Source organism: Boleophthalmus pectinirostris, unplaced genomic scaffold (genome assembly GCF_026225935.1).
Source record: "Boleophthalmus pectinirostris isolate CB_2022bp ecotype Guang Dong unplaced genomic scaffold, ASM2622593v1 HiC_scaffold_14, whole genome shotgun sequence".
In the NCBI taxonomy this organism is placed as follows: Eukaryota; Metazoa; Chordata; class Actinopteri; order Gobiiformes; family Gobiidae; genus Boleophthalmus; species Boleophthalmus pectinirostris.
This window is the reverse complement of record NW_026571047.1, coordinates 17,128,297-17,142,624: the sequence shown is the minus strand read 5'-3', so window position 1 is coordinate 17,142,624 and position 14,328 is coordinate 17,128,297. Positions and strand designations below refer to the sequence as shown.

The 14,328-nt window shown below is 39.2% G+C and overlaps 1 protein-coding gene across 1 annotated transcript in view; it reads left to right on the top strand.

Annotated features, from left to right (window-relative positions):
- LOC110154237 (vesicle transport through interaction with t-SNAREs homolog 1A) overlaps positions 1 to 13,353 on the top strand; it is a 95,261-nt gene extending 81,908 nt beyond the window's left edge. Inside the window, exon 6 of the mRNA XM_055150560.1 lies at positions 11,627 to 13,353. Within this exon, the coding sequence (XP_055006535.1) occupies positions 11,627 to 11,720 (94 nt within the window). The 3' untranslated portion in view covers positions 11,721 to 13,353. The remainder of the gene's footprint in view (positions 1 to 11,626) is intronic.
- Positions 13,354 to 14,328: the final 975 nt, after the last annotated feature.

The following is a 14,328-nucleotide window of genomic DNA, read 5'->3' as shown; positions in this document are numbered from 1 at the left end:
TTGATGATAATTTTTGTAGCCTTTGTAGCCTGTGTCCAACCATACATGTCTTTCATATAGGGACCTGAGTGCGCTTGGACTTCACTCATTTTATTGATCTACACAGGAGCTCAAGAAATACAATATTCAAACAATTCTTAATAACTTTTAGTAAGATGTGATAGAGTAGTAATTCCATTCTTTTATCATAATCACAAGGACGCCTCTTAAACTGATACCTATATTACAGTTTTTTTCAGTCACTTGGGCACATTTTCTGAAACTTTTTATAAACCTGGCATATCTTTTGTGCACTTTGCAAAACTATTCAGACAAGACACAGAGGGTTTGAAAAATTAAACTTTATGAATAAAACGTATAACACTCCTGTAAAAAGGACGCTTTGAGGTTAAAATACAAACACAGTAATCAGATTTATAAACTTAACCGTCATCCAGACACTGACCGGAGAACGATCCACACTTTTAGACATGTAGTGTGAGGAGTCAGAGGCCTGTACATCCCGTATCACACTGTTTCTGATGGTTTGCGAGTGAGACACACGCTGTAAATATGAGTACAATATTACACAATCACTTAGGGAGCTGTCTCTGACTTGACTCTGAATAAAAACCTTGTTCACACAGGTTTCCACCACAGACATCTTTGTTTAACCAGATTTCTAACCTTTACACCGGGTTCTAAAACAAATTGCTAAATGTTTTTCCATGACAAGATCTGACAACTCTATTGGCACATTTTTAGACAGCTTCGTAGTCTAAAATCATAAATTAGACAAGGCTTTCCGTATTTACAGTGCTTGTAAATATACTTCCTTGTCTATGGTGACCTTGCTTACTCTGTTGCCATGTGAACAAACAAAACCTTTTTATTAATGAGTGACCTTTTCGTGACCTAAACACTCAAAGAATCCAGGATGTTTACATAGGTTTTGGGCTGTACTTGAGTCAGGTAAAAACAAACACAAGCTAGTTTAATTCCTTATGAGCAATCCTTCACAGCAGGGCAGGGCAATATGACAAAACAAATGTATCACAATGTTTTCTCTCTTACATTGATTGATCACTTTGGCTTTTAATTATGGCTATTTAAAACAAAACAAAAAAGCAGGCACGTCCAAACTAAGGCCCGGGGGCGAAAAGTGGCCCTCAGGCTTACTTTCCTTGGTCCTCATATTTCCAGGTGAATTGCCCCATATTAGCTTAAAGGTTGTATAGAGGATTTTTAAAGGGAAGAGAAATACAGCGACAGTCCTTTTTCTAGCATTGCGTATATGTGACACCGCCTTCCTCCTCCACAGCTCCCTCAGCAGAAACACCTCCTCCTGCCTCCTTACTCTAGAAATCACGCTTGTTTACAGCCAGTGCGCGTTCAGAATTACTGTTGAAGTGACCTGTCTAGAAATAATTTAGCGACCAACACTCTTTGTCTGCTTCATTCGTGCAATTGCTGGAAGGAATCTCCAAGAATCACCTCAGTTTCCCTTCTATTCTTCTTTCAGCGACCTCAAAAACAGACTTTCTTTTGCGGCGAACTGGTCGTGGATTCTCGTCCTCCATCTCAACAAACTTGTGCAAACTGCGAGGAAGCTACAGTTAGAAAAAGCCTCTAAGAACCGCTGCATAACCCACATAATCCCTGTGTGCCGGCAGGCAGTTACACTAGAAACGTAGGGAGTTTGATTGACAACCTAGCAGCCAATAGAAAATGAGGTAGCCTTGTTATCTATTGGCTGATGTTTCTCTGGCCTCACTACGTCACTCACTACACAGTTGATTTTCATTCTTTTTTTTTTTTTTGTTCATCATAATTACAAGGCTGCTGCATCTCTGTAATGGTATTTTAAACTTTCATTGACAATTTGAAACTAAACAACATTAAGTAGTACTTTTTAAGCACATGTTTTTTAAACCTCTCGATTAGAAAGAGCCAAGCTGAGCATTGATAATAAAGAATGTCTGTAAATTTTGTCTAGAATTTGATAAATTGCGTGTTGTCTTACTTTTTACCAAGTATCATATTTGCCCCATTATTAGGGCACGCTGAGATGAATCACTTACGTTCACTTTTAAACCAAATTTTTCTTTACAAACTCTGCTAACTATTAAAGTTTTCAAACTGTCTTTTCAGAGATAGATTTTATTTCAATGTAGAACAATGACGTTTTGATATAAGATTTGTTTTGTTTTTGTTTCTCCAAAAATGATGCTACTAAATATATACATCGTACTGTGCTCGGCCTATCCTAGTTTCTGTTCATTTGTATAGGAAAAGTGTGTAGGTGTCACTTTTGCTTGAGTTTTGGCTGGTGGGCAACACAGCAGCATGGTGTGTGCCTGGAGACTCACAGGATGCAAAGCTTAAACCCACGCGGGATTTCAGCGCAAATATTTGGAGAGTCAATTTGAAACTGCAAACAAACATCTTCCTTTTACCAGTTCATAAAACCACTCAGACATAAACACCAATATCCTCACGGCTTCCCTGTCTCTCTGGCCTAAATAAATTAAAATTAATAACAAAAAGTAAGCTTAAAAAAGTAATAATAGTAATTTTGGTTTATCCATTTATTATTATTTTTTTATTCCTTTGTTGATTGTCATGGAGTTTCACTGTAGTTTTGATTTGACCCATTTTTAGATACTTGTCTCCAGAGAAATTGTCAATAGTTTACATTTATTTATATTTTTAAAGATGAAAATGTGGATTAAAAGTGAATTCATTATAAATTACCAAATTCCAATGCATTTTGTCTTTCTGCAAGAAAAAAAATAAATTAATAAACATTTTAATAATCCTTTTTTGGGTTACTGTGAAGTTCTTGGCTATTTCCAGCTCTAGTTATAATAATGTATTTCTAAAAGAGTCCTGGACATCACATCTATTGTCTCCCCGCAGTAGTGACTGACTCTAGTGTTTCAGTCTTTTCCCATTGGGCTGTAATCAGATCTGCAGCGGGCCCCCAGGCCTTGAGCAGAAAATACAAGGGGATTTTGTGCTCCAACAAATGTAGAGGGTGTTTCTCTTTGTTTTCATGACAAGTTAAAGTCCACTGGTAAAATGGATTATCTGAAGTGAACTAGGAATTATTGCTTTATCAGTTAATGGCATTTCAGAGCAGTTTGAAAGAAAGTTGTACAATAGAAGAATGAAGCAAGAAGTCAACGAAAGAATACTGTTTAGTTGTCCATACTGTAAACTTTATGAGTAATTGTACTGTATGGAGTGTAGTGTGTCTTATGTTACTTGCCAACTCCACCCTGAGTATTTTTAGGAAGGATTAGGCCTACTAACCAGTCGTACAATCTATCAATATCAAAGTTCACCCAGTTTCTGCTGTTTTTAATCTTAAGTAAAGGTGCACTATGTTTGGTGAAGGGTCTGCTACCTGCTTGTCTCCATGACCATGTTAATGCTTGCCTGGAAGATTTCATATGGCATTAAACTTCAAACTTCCATCCAAGAATTGCTAAAAAAAAAAAAAAAAAAATTACAATGTGAGCGCGTTCCCCTCTCTTCCGATCTGATCTATAACTTGGCCTTGTGGCGTCATCTGTTTGTCTCCATTGAGATACACAGTTAATGCCATATTGAAGGGACATTTCAGGCTTTATAAAATAACATTTCCATTGAGTAAGACAGTTACATGTGTTTTTTTAAAGATGCACTGTGTAATTTTCCTGGTGGAGTTTCTGCCATCTCCTTGTCTCCAGGGTGATGTTATTGATTTGCCTGGGCTGTTCCTCTAATAACAAATCAAGGACAAGAAATGAAGAACTATTTTATAGCCCTTCTCAATCAGTAATCAGTAATAAATTATATTAAGAAATTATTTTTTTTATGATTTTAATCTTTGTGTGACTGGTTTGTTTGTGTCTTATTTGTTGTTGTTCTGTGTTATATGTGGACTCCAGAAAGAGTAGCTTGTGTCACAGAAAACAGCTAATGAGGATGTGAATAAAATAAAATAAAATCTTGCTTTTATTCAATTATAAGACTTTTTATTTCTCAAAGCTACTACAAAAATACACATTTTTACAGTGAGCAGGCCCACTTCTCCACAGATCTGACCTGTAGCTTGGCCTGGTGTGTGGCAAAAATGGAAAGAATGACACAGTGCACCTTTTTAGTGAGTAAAATGTGAGTACCTTTTGACATAAGTGCAATTTTCTTTTTATTTTATGTAATTAGAAAACAATTTTTACTTATTTTTGCTTATGTGTACCAATTTGAAAGAGTGAGAAATGAAACTATATCATACTTCTCCAACTGGCTGTATTGGAATTCATTCAACAGTCTCCACACTGTCGCTAAATTAGTGTTGAGCGTAATGACAGCACTCTCGGTCCAGCTCTGTTCCTCCTCCCTCGCCCGCACAGCCCTGCAGCACAAGCGAGTCCAGTCCGCTGTACCATAACTTAACGTAAGCGCGGGGACAAGAGGGGAGGATGAGGAGGAGCGAGGGGATACAGGAGAAGGTAAAGACGAAGGAGGGCAGGGTTCATGTGAGGGAACGATCCGTGTAGAGCTGTGAAGCCACCTGTACATCACACCGGGACAACTGGCACAGAGCTGCGTCCTCTGCCTGAAAACGCTCCCGGCAAAAAAAGTTCTTCAAAATTCCAGACACACTGTATGCAATATATTCAGTACTTCTCTCTCTCTCTTCACTCTATGGTTTTATCGCTCTCTCCTCCTACGTCCTCTCCTCTCTTTCTTTCTTTCTTTCTTCATCCCTCTCTCTCTACTATACACTTTTTCTGCTGGTCCCAGTCTAGGCTGCTGCTGCTGGCCGGGGTTGTTAGCAGCTCAAATAAAAAATGGATGAAGCAGGGCCCCAGTGCTGTTCCTCTGCACTGCGATGGTACAGTAAAGAGGGAGACAGACTGACATGAAATACACCGCTCTGATCCTGTCCTCTAAACAGAAATACTTTTAAATGAGGCAACTGCTTGTATGAGAGTAGAAGTGTTTTAATAGCTCAAAAACACTGAATATATTAATGTCAGTAAGTGATTACATAGGTGGTGCTACGTGATGGTTTAGATGTCTTTAAAACATTAAAAACAACACATTTGAATTGATTTGCAGTCGTCCAAAGTTATTTCTCGCTTACCTTATGCATTTTAAGCTTATTAATTATTCTCCATGATGTGTTTACAAGCATTTTTCACAACCTTCATATGCCAGGTTTTCCGTTACGGTAATGTGCATGCTATGCGCTCACTTCCCGATTCTCAGACAATAAAATGTTTTATAATTAGATGCAGATCTTACACAGTGGACTTATTTTGACCTCAAGAGCTGCTTATGCAATATATCTGTACTGAGACCAGAGGTGGGGACTTGCAAGTCATGACTTGGACTCGAGTCAGACTTGAGTCACTATTTTTAGGACTTGAGACTTGACTTGATAAAATGGACTAAGAATTGGGACGCGACTTGGACTTCAAGGTCAGTGACTTGGGACTTGAGAAGACTTGAGAAACACTTTTAAATCTGAATTCTTTGTATTCTGACTATAATGATTCACTCAGATCTTGTCAAGACATTCAAAAATGAAACACTTGCATTTCAACAACTCTAATATACTCTATAAATACTCATATACACATATACTATGATTTTCTAAGAACAGTTTATCTTAAAATTCATATAAATTGCAAAAGACTTGAAATGACTTGAAGCTCAAAGCAGACAACTTGGACTTGACTTGGACTTATGGGTCAGTGACTCGAGACTTGACTTTAAAACAACGACAGTCCCACCTCTGACTGTGACGCACTAACACAAATTTTGCTCAAACACATGGGAAAAGGACAGGCTCTTTAAACTGTTCCCTCTCTTTTAATTCCAGTAAAAGGAAATAATGTGCTCGTTTGTTGACTCCTTTCAGTGTTACAGAATACACAGAGTGACAGATCCCGTGATAGTACCTATTGACTCATTGATGCTGTTTAAACACATAACTAAGATTAAATAGATTTTATTAATGGTTTTGTCAACACTGTTTACCATGGGAATCACATAATGTTGGCCACACGTCTCTAAATGATTTACAGTAAACAGCCTGTGATTAAAGACATACTCTAGTAGCCCTTTGTGCGTATAAAAAATCATTTACGTTGAAGAGCCCCTTGGGGCCAATAGGCAGAGCATAGACCGGATCAGATCTCTGAAACAAGCAGGTCAAGTCATTATCTGAGCACAGCAACTTGAGCCCAGCGCGTTTGTTCAGGACCTCTTCTCGTTTTCATTCTCTTGATTGTTGCGTCGCACGTTTCTCACCTTTCTTTTGGGGGGTATTGATCGCAGACTCCGCCTTTTGTCTCTCCATGCGTGCCGTAGTTCTATCAAACATTTATTCCTATTAGTTTGCCATAAGTCGATGCATTAGTTAGTACATAGCCCTGCCAGCGTTTCACCTCCATGTCCATCACTCAAACCGTTTGTGAAGACATTGATCCTGTGCGCTCCCCTCCCCTCCTCCCCCGGACTCCCCTGCGCCGGAGATTCCCAGGGTTTGGAGGGAGGAGAGCCAGAATTGCTCAGACAGTCATTGATTTTTATTTTATTGGTCTGGTAGTGGAAAAAGGAGGGATCAGGAAGGGCCAGAGATGCTACCGGGCTGCTAAGTTTGTGGGGTTTTTGAGGTCTATGCGGGACAGGCGGTTGTGTTTTGGGAGGGGGGGGGTAAGGCTGTCCGGTCACCTGTGAGAGCCACCAGAGCAGTGTTTTATGTGTTTGGGACCCTGGTGCTGGAGAGGGGGCCCGAGTCTCCGCTCATTAGCACTGTAATAAGGCTGAGCTGCTGCTGCATTAGAACAGGGAGAGGAAGGGAGGGAGGAAGAGGAGGGTGGGAAGGGAGGAAAAGCAAAAAAAAAAAAAAAAAGGAAGATTTTAAATTTTAATAACACTGGTACGATTTTGTAAATCTTTCCTGACAGAAAAGTCCTCATTATTTTCATGTGTCTCTGTGGAGTGTGTGCCTCCCCGGGATGCCCTCCCTCCATCCTGCTCCTAACACACACTTCTCCTTCTCTCCTCAGCACTCCTCCTGTCTTCTATACTTCCACAGCTCTATTGTCCATTCCCATCTTTCAGCCTGTTGTGTTTACCTTACCATTGCTTTCTCAGTTTCCTTTTTAATGCATGATTTTACCACCAGTCAACAGTAGGGGGAGTAGTGTGCACAAAGAAACGCAGAGGGATCAGCAGAAGAAGAAGATGCAGACGTGTTCCTTTTTTTACTGATAAAACTCCATTGACTTTGCTTTTCTTTTCTTTTTTTTTTTCTTTTTTTCAAATAGCCAATTTCCTTTTCCTCAGTGTTGGAAAGTAAAATGAAATAAAAAGAAAAACATGAAATAAAAACATGGGAAGACAGATGCTGTTAACCAACAAAACATCATATTCATTTAACTCATTATAACCTGGTATTGGCATTAACTTTTGTTTTTTCCTGTTTTTAAGTATCTAAATACTTTTTGATTCGCTTCTCTTATTCTCTTTGACTGTTAAGTTGTAGCTTGTATTACAGGTCCATTCTTTTTATAAGTCTGGATCTGATTGGTTGCCAACAATGGACAAATTCCTGTAGCCAATGACACGTCCTCTCATTGACTTTCACCTGCGAGAGTGCAGACAGTGGGGATCACACTGTCTATGTGGGTCAGGCTTCACTCACATCTCTCACTCTCTCTACCCTTTTCTTTCTCTCCCTCCTTCTGTCTCTCTCTTTCTCTCCCTCTCCCCCTCTCTCCCTCTCTGCCTCTCTCTTTCTGGATGTCAAGTGTCAGAGGCAGTGGATGGATCCGGTTTGATAAGTTCTGTTCTGTCTGGCCACGTGTCAGGACAGGATCAACCATTCGGCAGAGGGAAGCCGTGTTCTTCTCTGCCCAATTTTAGGACGGGTTCTTTTTCAGGGAGTGATATTCTGGGGTCAGTTTTTCTTAGAATATTTTTGGTCAGGTTATTTTTGATTTAGTATCAAAACGAAATGTATCAGATGTGCATTTTTACTAAAGTATGTTAGGGGAAATGTATTTTTACACATTCATTTTGTTATATGTTTTGAATTAAAAAAAAAAAAAACTAAAAAAAACCCAAAACTCTCTCTCTCTCTCTCTCTTTTTTCAATTTCATGAATGAATTTACTTAAGGGACATATTACGATTTTGTATTATTGCATAAGAAAATACACACTTTGGTTAGACAATTTAGATATATGATGATCCTGATATACACTTTCTGTGTATATCCATATCAGTCTTTGTTACTACACTTCCCACAATCCCGTGGTCTGACATATGATATGACAGGTTTAGTATTTGGGATTTCCAAGTTTGGGTAGACAGGTGTGGCATGTTCCTATTAAAATGACCTGTCCATAAATGTTCAGGAACACAAAAGAGTCATTTGTACACTTTGTTATAGTTTGGTTTCTATAGAGACAGGTTATGGTCAATAAAATAACACTGCAAGAAGTTCCCTTAAAAATTTAAAGTTGGAAACTCAACGTACTAATGCTGAAGTCTCCGAAATGATTTGTCTGGGTCCATCAGACTAATGAATACACTTTTTACAGTACCACCTTATTTCTCAGCCACGCGCCTCAAACTTGTTGTTGGTTCCCACCCGCGGGCCTCCAGTCAAGTGACCCCTCCCCTTCTGAAAAATTACCCACACAAACTGAGCGATCCTCCCAGTGCTGCTGCCCCCCTCTCTATGTACACAAGACTTCACAGCGCCGCCGCATCTCCTCCGAGTATTTAACTGGGATAAATAATCATGCTAAATAATGAATGTCAATTAATAGTAGGAGACGTGGCCTTGCTAAATATCGTTTGATGAAGGGGTTTCTGTGGGATCTGCGCTACAGTCGGATTCAGCCAATCAGCTTAGCCGCAGACGAATTATCTGTTTCCCCCTTAGACCTCGCAGCGGACATTTTTGTTCTGATCTTGTCTTGTTATGCGGTAGCCTAACACAACGCGTGGCACAAATGGTGATTACAAGCTTACAACGGTTCACCAAAAACATTAAGACTTTTGCCTTTGCCAAGAGGAATTGTAGATGTAGTTTTTATTTCTAATTGGTTTGTTTGTCTGTTAGTAGAATAAAATTAGTTATTATGTTTTTACCCTAATTTTTAGAAGTACTTTTTGGAGAATACAGTTATTTCGGAGGATACAGACATTTTTTACTACTTAGAGGCATTGTGCAACTTTGAAATGCTTTCTTACTGGGAGTGGAGGGATTGCCTCTCCACAGATCTGACATAAAGCCATATCCTGTAACATTCTAGACAAAGCTATACCATCTCCATGGACACAAGCAGGTGACAGAGCCTTCACCAGAAAAAGTTACATAATGCACATTTACTATAAAGAAGTATATGTACTTGTTATTTGTTTTACACGAGGTCACTGATTAAGTATATAATGTTTTCAAATTGTAAATATAATGGAAAGTTGTGGTTTATAAAATGTTAAGATGTTACGTTTTATGGACATCATGTACAGCTCTTTAAAAGTCATAACTGGGCGATTGAATCTTAATGTAGCATTTCGTGTCTGCTTTTCTAAGGAACATAAAATGCATAGTGTTCAATTTCATATCGTATATTTTTGGCGTTGCCGGCAGGATGTCTCACTCCCACTGTTGAGCCCCCTCCCAGCCGCCCCGTCAACATCGCCTTTTGTTTACGGCCCTGGCTCCGGACCAAGAGGCCAGTGGTAACCTGCTGAGCTGAAGCTGCTGCAGGTCTGTTGGCTGGGCGTCCCGTGACTGAAGCTTTAGAGGGTACCCACCTTCTGCCCCCCTCTCCTCCCTCTCCCGCTCCGGTGATAAATGACCACTACATGGGCTATTCATCTCCTGCTTAGAGAAGTGGACAGTGGACACCCCACACCCCTGCCGGGACCCCTCCTCCTCCCCTCCGCATGTCAGCAAATGTGATAATTCCTCCATTTGTCAGGGGCAGTGGAGGGTTGTGAGGGTGTTTTTGTGTGTTTTGGAAAGATGACACACTTCACCACCTTCACTTTTCTTTTTCTTTTTTTCTTTTTCTTTTTTTTTTCTTGTGGAGTTTGTTCAGGTCGCTGTGGGGAGACAAGATTTAAATGTGTTAAGGAGTGAGTGGTTTTATGGCGAATTCCATCAGTAATTCAGAAATTTTATTAGCTCCAGGAAAGTAGTGAGCCACTTTTTCCACTTTATTGTGCAAATAAAGTTTTAGGGTCTGTCTGCCTTGTGTGTGTGTTGCTGGCGTGTCATGGTGAGCGTATGTTTGTATGTGCAAAGTCTGATGGTTTTTCGGCTCAAGTTGGAGGCTGTAGTCAATCAATATGGTTTGGAAGAGTACACTGTGTATCTCTTATCACATGTGAAGTTGGTAGTCTATTGGTACATGATGTAATTTACAGTAAATTGTTGTAAACATTATCTTCAGTGAACTTTTGCACAACTTTGAATAGACCACACAATATTCTATATTTAACTGAAAGATCAATACAGGCTAAAAAAGTGAATTTACAGCCAAACTTACTAAACAAGACTTTTGGGATGCTAGCAGTAATTTGTCAAAGGAACTATAAGTTTTATTTAGACGTTATGTTAATGCAAAATTCATGAATACAGAAAGAAATATTTGATGTCTTTTATTATCTTCATTTTGACAGCTGATTTGTAATGTTTGTGCACTCTGTGTTTCACCTGTTTCAAATTGTTAATCCCTATGGCAACGGACCAGACGGCAGTAACTTAGACAGCATCTAGTGAAGATTTGCAGTGTTTGGAGTAATGCGTTATATAAGTAACGAATTACTGTAATGCATTGCTTTTTCCTGTAACGCAGGAATGTAAGGCATTACGGGGGGGGGAAAGTAATATTTTACTGTAACGCGCATTACAAAGCTTTTTTAACCTGGATTGAAGTGGCGGGTTTTTTGTTTTTTCTTCATACATATTTGCTAAAATCATATCAGCAGTGGTGAAACGCTTAAACGTTATAGTTCCAAATATCGGGACGGTCCTGGAGGTGCCCGTGTAGACTGTCAGGTGACCGCGGACGAAAGGATTGGTGCAGAACTCCTCGCTCCACTGGGCTAATCGCAGCTGACGTCCGATCGTGCTTTACGGACACCCTGCTCCACGGGCTCAGGGTTCTCTCAGGGGCGGTCCTGGATTCCAAGTCCTAGTCCTAGATTAGTCTTGGTTTAGTCCTGGTTCAGACAGAATACGGACAGAAATATTTGATGTCTTTTATTATCTTAATTTTGACATCTGATTTGTTATGTTTGTGCACTCCGTGCTTCATCTGTTTTTATTCTCTTTTTTTATGTCAACCAGAACCAGTTTTCTGTTACATGCAACATTCTGAAGATATTCAAAAGCTATAAAATTTAGTTTCAAATTGTTAATCCCTATGGCAATGGACCACATTTTTCATGATTCTGAAACCCATGGATTTATGTTCTGCGTTTATGCTATGACTGTGCTTTCCTGCATCTATATTTTTCCACTAGTAGTCCTCACATAAACTAGACCCTTTAACTTTCATTGAGAAATAATACAAGTTTAACTTCTCTCCTAACCACTCCCTCTTTTTGTGTCTCCCATTTAGGATCATCCAGAACAGAGTCTTGGTCTTCATCCTGGGCGCCATCATCCTCCTCGTCATCATCCTGGCTATTTATTTCAACGTGAGAGCCCACTGATCACGCCTCGCTCTCACACGCACACACAAACACACACACACACACTCACACACTCCACCCCCATCCCCTTATACAAATACAACACACATAAAGTGATTAATAGCGACAAACGCGTTGTTCAGCTGTAATTAGGACAAATGTTCCCCATGAATCACAGTTTCCAAACGCTGACAGGGAGCCCTTTTTTCCAATCTGCATTTTCTTTTTGCTGTTCCTTTATCCTTTCTTCCCGTTTTCTCTCAACTCTTTCACTTTTTGTTCTCAGTCAGACTCTCCGGGGACACGCAATGTTTTTATGATCCTAAATATTTTTCATGGTGTTGTCTTTAGTGTGCTTTTCTATCCCTCAGCGCACCGCAGCCAGGGAGAGATTTTGTAACAAGCGTTTTCAAATGTATAGATTTTTCCCCATCATTCGCTTCCCACTGGGTCCGGCGTTAGGACAGACAGAGAAGGGTTGGGGCTGAAGGCTTTTGCACATGTATGGAGGTGTAGCAGCAGGACATAAAACTATATGATTCAGCTGTTTTTATGGAGGTCCCAACGCAGAGCAGAGGACAGTGCCTTTAGGTGAGACATGTCGTTAAGAACAGACAGGAGGAGACACTGAACACATGTAAACATAGCGAGGGGAGCCCAGCTAGTGAAGGATTTTACATTGATAAAACCTGTCTATACAAATAATGTTTACAACAACAAGGACACATAAAATATCTGGGTTCTACATGTAACTGGTAAGACTTAAAACTGTAGTCAGACTGCATTACATTTAATTAGCCTTAATAATGACAAAGACTTAAAGCTACCATCTGTAGCAAAACAGAATATGGCTTTTCGCTGATTGGCTGGTGCTCGAACCCACATTTTCGGGGGTTTTGCAAATCGTCTTTTGTATTCTGATTCCTGACCTAGTCGCTAGAGAGAAATGAAATTGAGCAGAGGCACGACAGCCTGGCTAGTTATGTTATGGTTAGGGTATTGAATAGTCACTAAGTCTGACTGATTCTTAATAAACTATTTGTTCATTATGAGTCTTTGTTCATGCTTTATTAAGGCTTATTAAAGTTTAGTTATTATAAGATGTGACCTAGATTTGTATTTAAGGAATATTAACACTCAAAAATTACATATATACGTATTTTTAGCTAAAATTATTAACATAACTTGGGCGGATTATTCTCATATTGGGGAGTTCAACATCAACAACATCACAACTTTGAATTGCAAATACAAAGCACACACAACATGTTTTGACAGACCACAACACACTAACATGGACTTTGTAAGTTTTCTCACTGTAAAGAAATTGTAGCCTCTTACTGTATGTACTACATCATGTATAGTGTCTCAGAGCAGTGATTCTGTTACTATTTATTTATGAACAAATTTATGAAATTTCCATTCAAGTCTCTGTAACTAGGCCTGTACATTTATCAAAGTTTTTACTCATGTTTTTTTTTTTGACGCTGACTGCAACAGGACCAAATGCAAACTTGATTTTTTTTTCCTGTCTTTAATATTTTGTTTAAATCTTAAAACGAGCTTTTAAACATGTACTTTTCAGTTCTTGTACATTTACTGACTATGTGATACAATTGTAGGTGTTAAGAAGAAAAATGAAAACTAAAAATACTACTGTTTCCTTGTGTTTTTGTAATGAAAAGGTGTTACAGATTTTGGATGATTACTTGTTATTAATACAAAATGTCGCTTTATCATAGAAGCAGAGTTGGCCTGTGCCCCCAATGTGCTGCCCAGAGAGGCCATTTGTAATTCTGTTTCAGGGACCAAAGACGGAGGGTTTTTGGGGCGCGCTGAGATGTACCACCCCTCACCCCATCTTCTCTCCCCCCATTTCACCAACCACACTGCTTCTTCAAAGAATCATATTAATGGCCAACAAAATAGTGTGTTTTTGACTGTTCTATGTAAGGCCGAGACACAGAAAATTCAAATGGAGTGAAAAAAAAGAATAGAAGTAGAGAAGTACAAAGGGAATTTTAATATTGAAATATAATATAACTTTTCTAGTGTAATGTCCGCCACCTTCTTGTCTACATGGAGATATAATTGTATTGCTTGGAATGTTCCACTGTATGGTGTTAAACAAATATCTCTTTGGACACAAACAGGCCAAAGTACAAATCAGATCTGTGGAGAGGGAAACCCGCTCACAACAAGAATGTATATTTTTCAGTGTATTATTGTGAGATTAAAACATACAGTATGTAATTAAATAAACGCAAAATGGTCAATGCAGTGGTACATTTCTAACCTGATTCATCAGCCGGTTTCACTTTGTAGAACCTGTCTGACCTTGCAACGTTAGAATTTGTTCGCTCGATAGTAGGTGGGTACATTTTTTATTTAACCAATCTCTGCTATTTGATTGTGATGTATGTAATGTACCGCTAACGGGGCTAACTGGTATATTAAACTTTTACCAAATCCTGTAGGAAGAAGGGCAATAACATCTTTCCCCTTGATTAAATTCACCAAACATTCTCTTTGTTCCGGTTTTAAATCCTCGATCTCGGGAATCGTTGCCAACACAGAATGTCTGGATCTTCGCTGATTGGCTGGTGCCCGAACTCACACTTCTGGGGTT